The sequence below is a fragment of the Hyla sarda genome, chromosome 10, assembly GCF_029499605.1.
Source record: "Hyla sarda isolate aHylSar1 chromosome 10, aHylSar1.hap1, whole genome shotgun sequence".
In the NCBI taxonomy this organism is placed as follows: Eukaryota; Metazoa; Chordata; class Amphibia; order Anura; family Hylidae; genus Hyla; species Hyla sarda.
The window spans coordinates 140,195,745-140,209,584 of NC_079198.1; the positions used below are offsets into that span (position 1 = coordinate 140,195,745).

Genomic DNA, 13,840 nt, shown 5'->3' on the forward strand with positions numbered 1-13,840 from the left:
CATCAGTACTAAAAGGATTAAGATTTTTTAATAGAAGTAATTTACAAATCTGTTTAACTTTCTGGAGCCAATTGATATATAAAAAAAAAAGTTTTTTTCCTGGTAACCCCTTTAATTCTTCTGTGATTTTTGCCACAATTTTTATTTTTAACATCACACAAAATAAATCAGGTCTCAGGTTTTCTCAAGTTGCAGTGCGGCCCAAGACATTACATCACTAGTCAAGTGATCAGAGGAAGTGTGTCTATGCTTCAATGGGCAGAGCGACTGCTGGGTTGGGAGTGAAATCATTCTGCAAGAATTGTAGTTTGCAACAGCTGGAGGCACCCTGGTTAGAAAACACCGGTCTATTGCATTGAAGGGAGCACAGGTGTGTTTCAATGGGTGGGGTTGCTGATGTGTGGGAGGGAGAAAAGTGACCTCACACTTACAAACAAGGAATCATGGGACTTGTAGTTGGAGGGAGGGAACTCCAACAGGAAATAGCCATTTTGCAAAAAGAAAGCCACAGTGTTCTGGTAATCTCACAACATAGCCATTTAACCCCAAGACAAGTGCAGATCCTTCCTAATCATGTCCATTACTGTCTGCCAGGTACGTACTAAAATCCCCTTATGGTGGAGAACCCCTTTAAGTAACTTATCTTTTGTATGTGTCTTATTGTGTTTTTTTGTATCTTATGTTTTTAAGTAATTTATCTTTTTTATGTATCTTATGTTATTTTTTTTTATGTCTTATCTTGTTAAAACATGTATCTCATCTTGTGTCTCTTGTTTTTTAAGTAATTCATCTTTTTTATGTATCTTATTTTTTGTCTTGTTTTATGTATCTCTTGTTTTTAAGTAACTTATCTTTTTTATGTATCTCATTGTTTTTTGTATCTCCTGTTTTTATGCATCTTATGTTATTTTTTATGTTTCTTTTTAATATCTCATCATGTTTTATGTATCTTATGTTTTTCATGTATCTCTTTTTGTTTCTTTGTATCTCCTGTTTTTATGCATCTTATGTTATTTTTTATGTTTCTTTTTAATATCTCATCATGTTTTATGTATCTTTTGTTTTTCATGTATCTCTTTTTGTTTCTTTGTATCTCCTGTTTTTATGCATCTTATGTTATTTTTTATGTTTCTTTTTAATATCTCATCATGTTTTATGTATCTTTTGTTTTTCATGTATCTCTTTCTGTTTCTTTGTATCTCCTGTTTTTGAACACTTGATGATTTTTGCCCATTTTTCATTCCGTGACTCATGTTACATTGTTTCCCCATGTCTTGTCCCCAGTTTGCCGTGGTTATGTATATATCTATGTCGCTGCTGACATCACTCTTTCCTCCCCCATCGCTGAATGTTCTTCACGTAAATTTTTACATATTTTTTTTTTACCAAATCTTCTCGCTTGTAACACGAAATGAGTTTTCAGAAATGCTCTTTCATGTGGTGACGTCTCAGAAGTGAAGACCTAACACATTTACATTGTGTGGGCTGCAGAGTGACATGACAAGGGGAGGCGCTGCAGCAGCAGAATATGGGAGGAGGATAGTCGCTCGCCCTCACTGAACTCCCAGGTGTCACTGGTGTCATTTCTGCTGGGGATGTTGCAGTGGATGCGTCGGGTTATAGGTGCCCGGACTCTGGAGTTTTAGGACTCTCCATGAACATTGGGGTCCGTATACATTGGGGTCCGTGAACATTGGGGTCATCGATTTCAGAAAATGAAGCCTTTTTTGTGCGTTCTGCTGCTGGGTTGGGTAAGTGACGACTGCGCATTTTTCAATCATTATTGACACCATAAAAGGAACTGAAGTGATAAAATAATGTTCTATGTCTGACAGTAAACTATATAATCATAAAGTTACTAGAGATAAGAAACCAAAATTTGTGTTGGGAGGATTTGCTCAAATCAGCTGTCAAATCCTATTCAGATTCTTACAGGAGCAGGGACTCCCATCTAAATACAGGAGTCCCTGCACCCATACACAATGGGATGAGAATCTGCAGACTATCGGCCTATCTGCCATGGTAACAGTTTGGGTGCAGGCTCTACGGACTGTATAAGTGATTACAGTGCAGTTACATCCAGTGACTACAGGGGGCTTCTCCTCTGACTCGATTTATTTTGTTGTCGCATCTTTTCCTCCATCCTTCCTGTTTTTCCAGCTCCCCCCCTCCCCACTTTTAGTTATCGTTTTATTAACAGGTCATAGTGCCGCCAAATAATAATAATTATACCCTCTTGGTTCCCTACACATTAATAGTTCCCCCCTTCTGTGTTGAACATAGTAATAGCCACCAAATAGTAATAGAGCCCCCTTAAGGCCGCTCAAAGAATTGGTGCTGTTCTTGATTCCTCACACAATGATGGTGCCCCACACAGTAAAAGCAACCTATAGGTCACTAGGCTGACCCAATAATACCCTTTTTCCCCATACATAAATAAACTTATCTTTATTGATTTCCTAAACACACATTAACAAAAGAGATTAAAATTCCAGTGTGACTCACTCCCTATGATTTCATAGTTATATATGAGTGCCGACCCGGCTACTCTCATTAGTTATTTATTTTTGCACCCCTGTGTACCTGCAGCATATACTCGGGGTATTGGAGTGATCACTGTGAATAAAATCAATCACTCGTCCCCTCTCGACATGTTTCGCTGCTTCACGCAGCTTTGTCAAGAGGGCAGCGGGCACTGAGTGTAAAAACGCTGAACTGGGGGATTTAAACCCTCCCTTCATGACAGCTTTGTGCCGGGAGTTCATCTTGTTGGAGGGCTGATGTGCACTGTTACCTGCGCAAGAACTTTTACTTTCCGGGCTGTATAAGTATAAGTTCTTGCGCAGGCAACAGCGCGCATCAGCCCTCCAACAAGATGAACGCCAGCTCTTTTGAGACTAAGCTTCGGCGCAGGGGATTCTGCGCAGATACGTCATGTTTCAGTCGCGTTTTGAACATAAATGTTCTCGCATATGATCTTGCGCAGACACGCTACGGGATCGAGGACGTCAGAAGTCTTCTCCTCCACTTACATTCCCCTCCGCAGGGCTAACTCAAGATTTAGGTGCATCTTAGTGCCAGTCAGCAAGAAGGGATGCTGACAGGCTGTGACACCGTCCCAGCCAATCAGATCGCAGAAATTCCGAACTCCCGACACAAAGCTGTCATGAAGGGAGGTTTTAAAACCCCCAGTTCAGCGTTTTTACACTCAGTGCCCGCTGCCCTCTTGACAAAGCTGTGTGAAGCAGCGAAACATGTCGAGGGGGGCCGAGTGATTGATTTTATTCACAGTGATCACTCCAATACCCTGAGTGTATGCTGCAGGTACACAGGGGTGCAAAAATAAATAACTAATGAGAGTAGCCGGGTCGGCACTCATATATAACTATGAAATCATAGGGAGTGAGTCACACTGGAATTTTAATCTCTTTTGTTAATGTGTGTTTAGGAAATCAATAAAGATACGTTTATTTATGTATGGGGAAAAAGAGTATTATTGGGTCACCCTAGTGACCTATAGGTTGGAATTAGTTAATTTACCCGCCATATATTGGTCTTAAATAGATCCCACACAGTAAAAGTGCCCCTCTTGGTACTCTCAGACAGTAATAGTGCCCCTCTTGGTGCTTCCAGACTGTAATAGCACCCCACTAGGTACTCGCACAGTAATAGAGCACCCTTGGTACTCTCACACAGTATTAGTGCCCTTCTTGGTGCCACACACAGTAATAGTGCCCCTTCTGGTACTCCCAGACTGTAATAGTGCCCCTCTTGGTACTCTCATACATTAATAGTGCCCCTCTTTGTACTCTCATACATTAATAGTGCCTTTCTTGGTACTGTCAGACTGTAATGGGCCTCTCTTGGTACTATCACAGTAATAGTGCCCCTCTTGTTGCTCTCACACAATAATAGTGCCCCTTCTGGCACTCCCAGAGTGTAATAGTGCCCCTCTATGTGCTCATACACAGTAATAGTGCCCCTCTATGTGCTCATACACAGTAATAGTGCCCCTCTATGTGCTCATACACAGTAATAGTGCCCCTCTATGTGCCCATACACAGTAATAGTGCCCCTCTATGTGCTCATACACAGTAATAGTGCCCCTCTATGTGCCCATACACAGTAATAGTGCCCCTCTATGTGCTCATACACAATAATAGTGCCCCTCTATGTGCCCATACACAGTAATAGTGCCCCTCTTGTTGCTCTCACACAATAATAGTGTCCCTTCTGGCACTCCCAGAGTGTAATAGTGCCCCTCTATATGCTCATACACAGTAATAGTGCCCCGCTATGTGCTCATACACAGTAATAGTGCCCCTCTATGTGCTCATACACAGTAATAGTGCCCCTCTATGTGCTCATACACAGTAATAGTGCCCCTCTATGTGCTCATACACAGTAATAGTGCCCCTCTATGTGCTCATACACAGTAATAGTGCCCCTCTTGTTGCTCCCACACAGTAATTGTGCCCCTCTTGGTTGAGTCTTCTACACAAATATATCTTACTTTATGCCCCCCATATAATGATGTATTTTATTCTTCCCCATTAAAAGTTATTTTTTTTGCAGCAATGAAAAATTATCTATCGTTCCCATGAAGAGCTTGGTGAGGGAAGCCTCGTCTCCACCTATTCTGTGTAACTTTTAATCTAAGGATAACCCCAATAATAGCGATTTCTTTCTTCCAAACATTGATAATCATAACTCAGAATGTTATAATCCGGCCCTGGTTTGCTTTCTTGCCCTTTTTATTTGGGTTTTTCTATCACTAGAAGAAAATTGGGGAAGCACCTTTCCCTGCTGGGTGGTCATCGCTGAGGTAGTGAGACGTCCTGCAAAGACATCATAGACATCTGACGTGGTGGGACGTCCTGAGGAGACATCATAGACATCTGACATGGTGGGACGTCCTGTGACATCATAGACATCTAACGTGGTGGGACGTCCTGTGACATCATAGACATGTGACGTGGTGGGACGTCCTGTGACATCATAGACATCTGACGTGGTGGGACGTCCTGTGACATCATAGACATCTGACATGGTGGGACGTCCTGTGACATCATAGACATGTGATGTGGTGGGACGTCCTGAGGAGACATCATAGACATCTGACGTGGTGGGACGTCCTGTGACATCATAGACATCTGACATGGTGGGACGTCCTGTGACATCATAGACATGTGATGTGGTGGGACGTCCTGTGACATCATAGACATCTGACGTGGTGAGACGTCCTGTGACATCATAGACATCTGACATGGTGGGACGTCCTGTGACATCATAGACATCTGACGTGGTGGGACGTCCTGTGACATTCTAGACATCTGACATGGTGGGACGTCCTGTGACATCATAGACATGTGACGTGGTGGGACGTCCTGTGACATCATAGACATGTGACGTGGTGGGACGTCCTGTGACATCATAGACATCTGACGTGGTGGGACGTCCTGTGACATCATAGACATCTGACGTGGTGGTACGTCCTGTGACATCATAGACATGTGATGTGGTGGGACGTCCTGTGACATCATAGACATCTGACGTGGTGGGACGTCCTGTGACATCATAGACATGTGACGTGGTGGGATGTCCTGTGACATCATAGACATCTGACGTGGTGGGACGTCCTGTGACATCATAGACATCTGACGTGGTGGGACGTCCTGTGACATCATAGACATGTGACGTGGTGGGACGTCCTGTGACATCATAGACATCTGACGTGGTGGGACGTCCTGTGACATCATAGACATGTGACGTGGTGGGACGTCCTGTGACATCATAGACATCTGACGTGGTGGGACGTCCTGTGACATCATAGACATCTGACGTGGTGGGACGTCCTGTGACATCATAGACATGCGACGTGGTGGGACGTCCTGTGACATCATAGACATCTGACATGGTGGGACGTCCTGTGACATCATAGACATCTGACGTGGTTAACCCTACGTTTTTTCTCCTTCTCTTTATAGTGATGACATTTCCTTTCTACATAAAACACAACCAAGAACATTTCTACCTGACACGGTGACATAAATATTTTCTTTTTGCGCGATCACTTGACATTTACGGTAAAACACTTGTGGTTTCCTTCACTTCTTGCTGTGACCTCAACAATACGATCTCCTGCGCGTTATGACTGGACCAAAACCTGCACATTTCCCCCCAAAATTTGTAGTTTAAAGAAAAAGTCATATAACAGCGTAGACACATCCGTCCGCGTCCGATCACATGGCCATTTACGGCTTCTACTGTGTTTTCCAGCCAGTGTGCCCCCAGCTGTTGCAAAACTGCAACTCCGAAGCCGAAGGCTGTCCGGGCATGCTGGGAGTTGTAGTTTTGCAACAGCAGTTGGTCCACAGGTTACATGCATGGAAAGCCAACCTGTCGTTACCAAGTATATATGGGCTAATGGCCTCATCAAATATATAACGTAATTTTTTTCTATTTTTATGTTATATAGAAAATATTTTATAATATTTTTTAACCTTTTCCCGCCCTATGACATATAGAAATGGGCATATATTTACGCCATATCGAATCAACAGTCTTTGAATAGAGCACAGGAGCTGCATTCACTTCAGGAATGGTGAGAAACGGCTGCTAACAGCAGCCGGGACTCGCCTCTAATGTCAGGCAGAGGCAGTTGTGCATTAACCCTTTAGATGCTGCGATCAAAGTTGATCCCGGGATCTAAAGGTTAACATTCCTGGTACCAGAGGGCTGGTACCACCACGGGATCCTCATCAGCTTGGATGACGACAAGAGGTCACACATCCTCCTCTGCGCTGTCAGACCGCCACTCCAGTAAACGTCCTGTGACATCATAGACATCTGACATGGTGGGACGTCCTGTGACATCATAGACATGTGACGTGGTTAGACGTCCTGTGACATCATAGACATGTAACATGGTTGGACGTCCTGTGACATCATAGACATGTGATGTGGTGGGACGTCCTCTGACATCCTCCTCTGCGCTGTCAGACCGCCACTCCAGTAAACCAGACAGCCTGTAGTCACGGAGCGCCGATAACACTGATTAATGCTGATTTATGGCTTGAAAGATTACGTGTAATTGTCTTCTATGGGGACTAAAATTGGAACTGTCCGGAGCAGGAGAGGTTTGCTATGGGGATTTGCAGAGCACTGTGCTCAGACTGGAAAAGACTACACAACTTCCTGCCAAGCATAGAGCAGCTGATAAGTACTGGAAGGATTAAAATTTTTAATAGAAGTAATTTACAAATCTGTTTTTCACCAGAGTACCCCTTTAATGGAGCCGGATCATTACATTACTCAGGGGAAAATTATATTTTTGTATATCGTGATAACTTTTAATCCTGGGATAACCTATGAGTAACATCAAACTCCTGATACCACCGCCATCACCGTCTGAAAAAGGCGGGCGCTAAAGATGACCAGTCACCCATGGCTTGCCAGTATTGCAGTGTTATTTAGATATTTCCTATCACTATTATTCATAGATTATTTTCTGAATGTGCATAGGGTTCTGCATTGTGCCTTTTGTTCAGTGATCCAAAAGCTTCCCCTGATGAAGCTGCTGTACAGTGAAACATGTTGAGGGGGCCCATGTTATTATTTACAACTCATGTAAGTGAGTACTGCAGCCTCCGTTCACCATATATTTAGATTAGTTATACTTGGGTATTATCACTTGCTACATTTTCACGCTTTTCTGTTAATCTTTTATTTGTCTACAATAAACGTTAGATTTTAGGGGTGGGATAAAAAAAAAAAAATTACGTTTTCTGAATTCAGACTTTGGCCCAGGGATTTTTGTGTTTACTGAATCCAAAAGCTGCTTCAGGTCAGATTAAAGGGGCACTCCGCTGCTAGACATCTTATCCCCTATCTAAAGGATAACTGATCATGGGGGGTCCCGCTGTTGGGATCTCCCACAGCACCCGATGTTCTAAACAAATTCCGGCTTCCTGTGGCAGTGGTTGTGATGTCTCGGCCACGCCCCCTCGTGATGCCATGTCACACCCCCTCCAGTCATGTCTATGGGAGGGGGCGTGTCAGCCGACACGCCCCCTCCCATAGACATGAATGGAGGGTGTGTGGTGTGACGTCACGAGGGGGCGTGGCCGTGACGTCACGATCACGGCCTCCGGCTCCAAGCGTTCTGAACAAAATGTTCTGATTTCTGATAAGATCACAAACCACATCACTATTGATACGAAGTCTCAGCTCTTTCCGTTACTTTGTATAATTTCTTCTACCGACGTCACGTCATCTATGTGCCAAAAAAAGATATATTTTTGGCGCACGGATGACTGGTCTAAAGTTTTTTTTTTTTTTTTTTAAACAATTGTAGAAATTCAACGTGAAGAAATTCTTAGTATAAAACTACAGACTAATTTCCTGCTAATAAAAGAACGATGGGACCTGTGGGCGAAAGAATCAAATTCTAATACAAATCGATTCAGGTTGTGAGTATTAATTAGTTTAGTATTAGTACAGCGCCACCTGGAGGTCAAAGTGAATTGCTATGTGCACGTCCACCTACTGAGCCGATGCTGGGGGGGGGGGGGCACATGCTCAGTTACTACCAGGTCTGCCAGGGGGGTGCTGTATATAATAGATGTTACACAGTATGTACACTGAATCCCTTAAAACTTAAAGGGGTACTCCACTGGGAAATTTTTTTTTATCAACTGATGACAGAAAGTTAGAGGGGTACTCCCATGGAAAACTTCATCCATTGGTGCCAGAAAGTTAAACAGGTTAAACAGGATTTGTAAATTACTTCTATTTCAAAATCTTAATCCTTCCAGTACTTATTAGCTGCTGAATACTACAGAGGAAATTCTTTTCTTTTTGGAACACAGAGCTCTCACTGACATCACGAGCACAGTGTTCTCTGCTGACACCTCTGTCCATTTTAGGAACTGTCCAGAGCAGCATATGTTTGCTATGGGGAGAGTTCTTAAAATGGACAGAGATGTCAGCAGAGAGCACTGTGGTCATGATGTCAGCAGAGAGCTCTGTGTTTAAAAAAGAAAACCATTTCCTCTGTAGTATTCAGCAGCTAGTAAGTACTGGAAGGATTTAGATTTTTTTATAGAAGTAATTTACAAATCTGTTTAACTTTCTGGCACCAGTTGATTTAAAAAAAATATATAGTTTGCCACGGGAGTACCCCTTTAAACTGAATTTTCTATGACTTCTATTAAAAAAAATCTTAATCCTTTCAATACTTATGAGCTTCTGTATGCTCCACAGGAAGTTCTTTTCTTTTTGAATTTTCTTTCCAGTCTGACCACAGTGCTCTCTGTTAGGAACTGTCCAGAGTCTGGACAGTTCCTGATATAGACAGAGGTGTCAGCAGAGAGCACTGTGCTCAGACTGGAAAGAACTAGATAACTTCCTGTGGAGCATACAGCAGCTGATAAGTACTGGAAGGATTAAGATTTTTTTTAATAGAAGTAATTTACAGATCTGTTTAACTTTCTGCACCAGTTGATCAAAAAAAAAATGTTTTCCAGCAGAGTACCCCTTTAACCTCTTAAGGATGCAGGGCGTACCTGTACGCCCAATCCCGGCTGCTATTGATAGCCGGGACCCTGGGCTAATAGCGCACAGCACAGTTGATCGCTGCGTCTTAAATGAAAGTAAAAGCTTCCTTGTAGCTCAGTTGGGCTGATCGGGACTATCGCGATAAAATCGCGATGTCCCGATCAGCTAGGACGCGAGCGAAGGCCCCCTTACCTTGCTCCGTCGCGTTCGATCGGCATTTGATTGCTTCAAGCCTGAGCTACAGGCTTCAGCAATCAAGCCCCTATTACGCTGATGCATGTACAGCTATGGCTTTGCAGGGGTCAGGGTAAGAGATCAGTGTGTGCAGTGTTATGGTCTCCTATGGGATAACAATGATCAGTGTGTGCAGTGTTATAGCCCCCTATGGGATAACAATGATCAGTGTGTGCAGTGTTATAGCCCCCTATGGGATAACAATGATCAGTGTGTGCAGTGTTATAGCCCCCTATGGGATAACAATGATCAGTGTGTGCAGTGTTATAGCCCCCTATGGGATAACAATGATCAGTGTGTGCAGTGTTATAGCCCCCTATGGGATAACAATGATCAGTGTGTGCAGTGTTATAGCTCCCTATGGGATAACAATGATCAGTGTGTGCAGTGTTATAGCCCCCTATGGGAGCTATAACACTGCAAAAAAAAGTGGAAAAAAAAAAGTTAATAAATGTTAACCCCTCCCCTAATAAAAGATAAAAGTTTGAATCACCAATCTTTTCCCATAAAAAACCCAAATTGTGTAAATAAAAATAAACATATGTGGTATCGCCGTGTGCATAAATGTCCGAACTATAAAAATATATTGTTAAGTAAACCACATGTTCAATGGCGTACGCGCAACGAAATTCCAAAGTCCAAAGTAGCGTATTTTTGGTCACTTTTTATATAATAAAAAAAAATTGAATAAAAAGCGATCAATAAATCCTATCAATGCAAAAATGGTACCGATAAAAACTTCAGAACACGGCGCAAAAACATGAGTCCTCATACCGACCCATGTGCAGAAAAATAAAAAAGTTATAGGGGTCAGAAGATGACAATTTTAAACATATACATTTTCCTGCATGTAGTTATGATTTTTTTTAGAAGTACGACAAACTCAAACCTATATAAGTAGGGGATCATTTTAACCGTATGGACCTACAGAATAATGATAAGGTGTCATTTTTACCGAAAAATGTACTGTGTAGAAACGGAAGCCCCCAAAAATTACAAAATAAAAAATTATCTTACATTTTGTCGCGCAAAGAATTTTTTTTTCCATTTTGCCGTGGATTTTTTGGTAAAATGACTAATGTCACTGCAAAGTAGAATTGGTGGCGCAAAAAATAAGCCCTCAAATGGAATTTTAGGTGCAAAATTTAAAGCGTTATGATTTTTAGAAGGTGATGAGGAAAAAATGAAAATGCAAAAACTGAAAAACGCTGAGTCCTTAAGGAGTTAAGGAAGTTGCTCAGTTTAGAAAAGACATTTTCATTAGTAAATCTGAATAAATTGAGGGGGTTCTCGGTTCAGGTTATAAAGAGCGTCTCTCACTATGAAGGACCCATCCTGGACTATTCAGGTAACCAACCCATCGTATTTTCAGATATGAGTGAAGGTAAATTAGTATTTGAGTGATTTTGGTATTTGTTACTATGTAGATAATGGGAAAGAATAGCAGGTAGTAATAATAATAGAGAAAAGACGTCGTCTACGTATTGTGACTACATAGAAATCTCTAAGCTGAAGCTGTGGGGTCGGGGTTAATAGTCAAAACTCAGCAGTCAACATTTTGTGAAAAAAAAAAACACCATGTGCTCCCCCCCCAAATCCTTCTTAGACCAAGTGTTAACCATAGTAGAAGGGTACGTGGAAGTCTGGTGCCTCTTCTACTATACTGGTATAGACTGAACGTTTCTTCCTCTTAGATTCTGCTAACAATTTATTACTTATCGCTTCCATCTTTGCTACGCGGGCAGGAACAGCGAATTGCGCAGCGGTGTTAGATTCCGATGGCTCTATCTCCTGATCAGCGCCATATACTTGTATAAACTGCAGATAATCTTCTCGGCATCTGGTTTCCTGGGGATTACGCTGCGGTTGTCACTTTCCTGTAACTATCAGAACAATACATAGAACCTTGTCTGAGGAGGTCGATGATTTACAACTTGTTAAAAAAATAAATAAATAAAAAAAACGACCCTCAACAACCTCTTCCTCTTATTTACTTCTCGAAATCCTCTAGTTCAGGGTTTCCCAACCAGTGTGCCTCCAGCTGTTGCAAAACTACAACTCCTGGCATGAAAGGCACTCTCAATGGTAGTGTTTTCCAATGTGTGTGCTCCAGCTGTTGCAAAACTACAGCTCCCAGCATGCCCGGACAGCCAAAGGCTGTCCGGGCATGCTGGGAGTTGTAGTTTTGCAACAGTTGGAGGTACCCTGGCTGGGAAACGTTTGCTGTAAGAGAAGGAGCATGTACAAAACTACAACTCCCAGCATGAAAGGTTGTCCGGGCATGCTGGGAGTTGTAGTCTTGCAACAGTAGGAAGCACTCTGGTTTGGAAACCCTGCTATAATCAATGATTTGCAACCAATGGTTCTCCTGCTGTATCAAAACTAAAACTCCCAGCATGCCCTAACAGCCTTTGTAGTTGTAGTTTTGCAACAGCTGGAGGCGCGCTGGTATGGAAACACTGCTATTATCAATGAGTTTCAACCCATGGTCCTCCTGCTGTTGAAAAACTACAACTTCCAGCATGCCCGGATAGCTTTTGGCTGTCAGAGTATGCTGGGAGTTGTAGTTTTTCAACAGCAGGAGGCACCCTGTTTGGGAAACACTGCTATAAACAATGATTTTTAAGCCTTTGTCTATCTGAACATGCTGGGAGTTGTAGTTTTGGAACAGCAGAAGGCACACTGGTTTGGAAACCCTGCTATAAACAATGATTTTCAACCTGTGGTTCTCCTGGTATTGCAAAAACTACAACTCCCAGCATGCCCTGATAGCTTTTGGCTGTGGTTTTACAACAGCTGTAGGCACGCTGGTATGGAAACACTGCTATAATCAATGTTTTTAAGCTGTGATTCTCCAGCTGTTGCAAAACTACAACTGTCAGCATGCCTGGATAGTCTTTTGGGTGTTTGTAGCTTTGCAACAGCTGGAGGCACACTGTTTGGGAAACACTGCTATAATCAATGATTTTCAAGCCTTTGGCTGTCCGGGCATGCTGGGAGTTGTAGTTTTGCAACAGATTTTGAGCTTAGATCAGCGTTTATCAACCTGTGTCTATTGCACATCTACAATTCCCAGCATACACGCGGACAGTTGGCTGTCTGGACATGCTGGGAGTTGTAGTTTTGCAACAACTGCAGGCAACACTGCTCCATGGTGTGTATATATATATATATATATATATATATATATATATATATATATATATATTTTAGTATCCAATAGCTTGCCACAGCTATAATCCAAACTGTATCCATCCAAAGATACAGCACCAGTCACGAGGTCCGGTATAATGCAGGCTTAAAGGGGTACTCCGGTGGAAAACTTTTTTTTATTTATTTTTTTAATCAACTGGTGCCAAACAGTTAAACAGATTTGTAAATTACTTCTATTTAAAAATCTTAATCCTTCCAGTACTTTTTAGGGGCTGTATACTACAGAAGAAATGCTTATCTTTTTAGATTTCTCTGATGTCATAACCACAGCGCTCTCTGCTGACCTCTACTGTCTATTTTAAGAACTGTCCAGAGTAGCAGAAAATCCTCATAGCAAAAATATGCTGCTCCGGACAGTAGCTAAAATAGACAGCAGAGGTCAGCAGAGAGCGCTGTGGTCATGACATCAGAGAAATCTAAAAAGATAAGCATTTCCTCTGTAGTATACAGCCCCTAAAAAGTACTGGAAGGATTAAGATTTTTTTTTTAATAGAAGTAATTTACAAATCTGTTTAACTTTCTGGCACCAGTTGATTTAAAAAAAAAAAAAAAAAAAAGTTTTCCACGGTAGTACCCCTTTAAATCTTTATTGTGCTTAGGAACACACGTGCAACATTTCAGCTTAATAATGCTTGAAAAAGGGCTACTATGCCGAAACGTTGCACGTGTGTTCCTGAGCACAATAAAGATTTAAGCCTGCATTATACCGGACCTCGTAACTGGTGCTGTATCTTTGGATAATATATATAAATTTATATATATATATATATATATATATATATATATATATATATATATATACATACATATTTACATTTAAAAAAAAAATAGCTTG

The 13,840-nt window shown here is 41.9% G+C and overlaps 1 protein-coding gene across 1 annotated transcript in view; it reads left to right on the top strand.

Moving 5' to 3' along the window:
• The first annotated feature begins 1,627 nt into the window (after positions 1–1,627).
• The window catches only part of TNFRSF25 (TNF receptor superfamily member 25), a 78,573-nt gene continuing 66,360 nt past the window's right edge, over positions 1,628–13,840 (top strand). Inside the window, exon 1 of the mRNA XM_056542654.1 lies at positions 1,628–1,751. Coding sequence (XP_056398629.1) covers positions 1,716–1,751 — 36 coding nt within the window. The 5' untranslated portion in view covers positions 1,628–1,715. The remainder of the gene's footprint in view (positions 1,752–13,840) is intronic.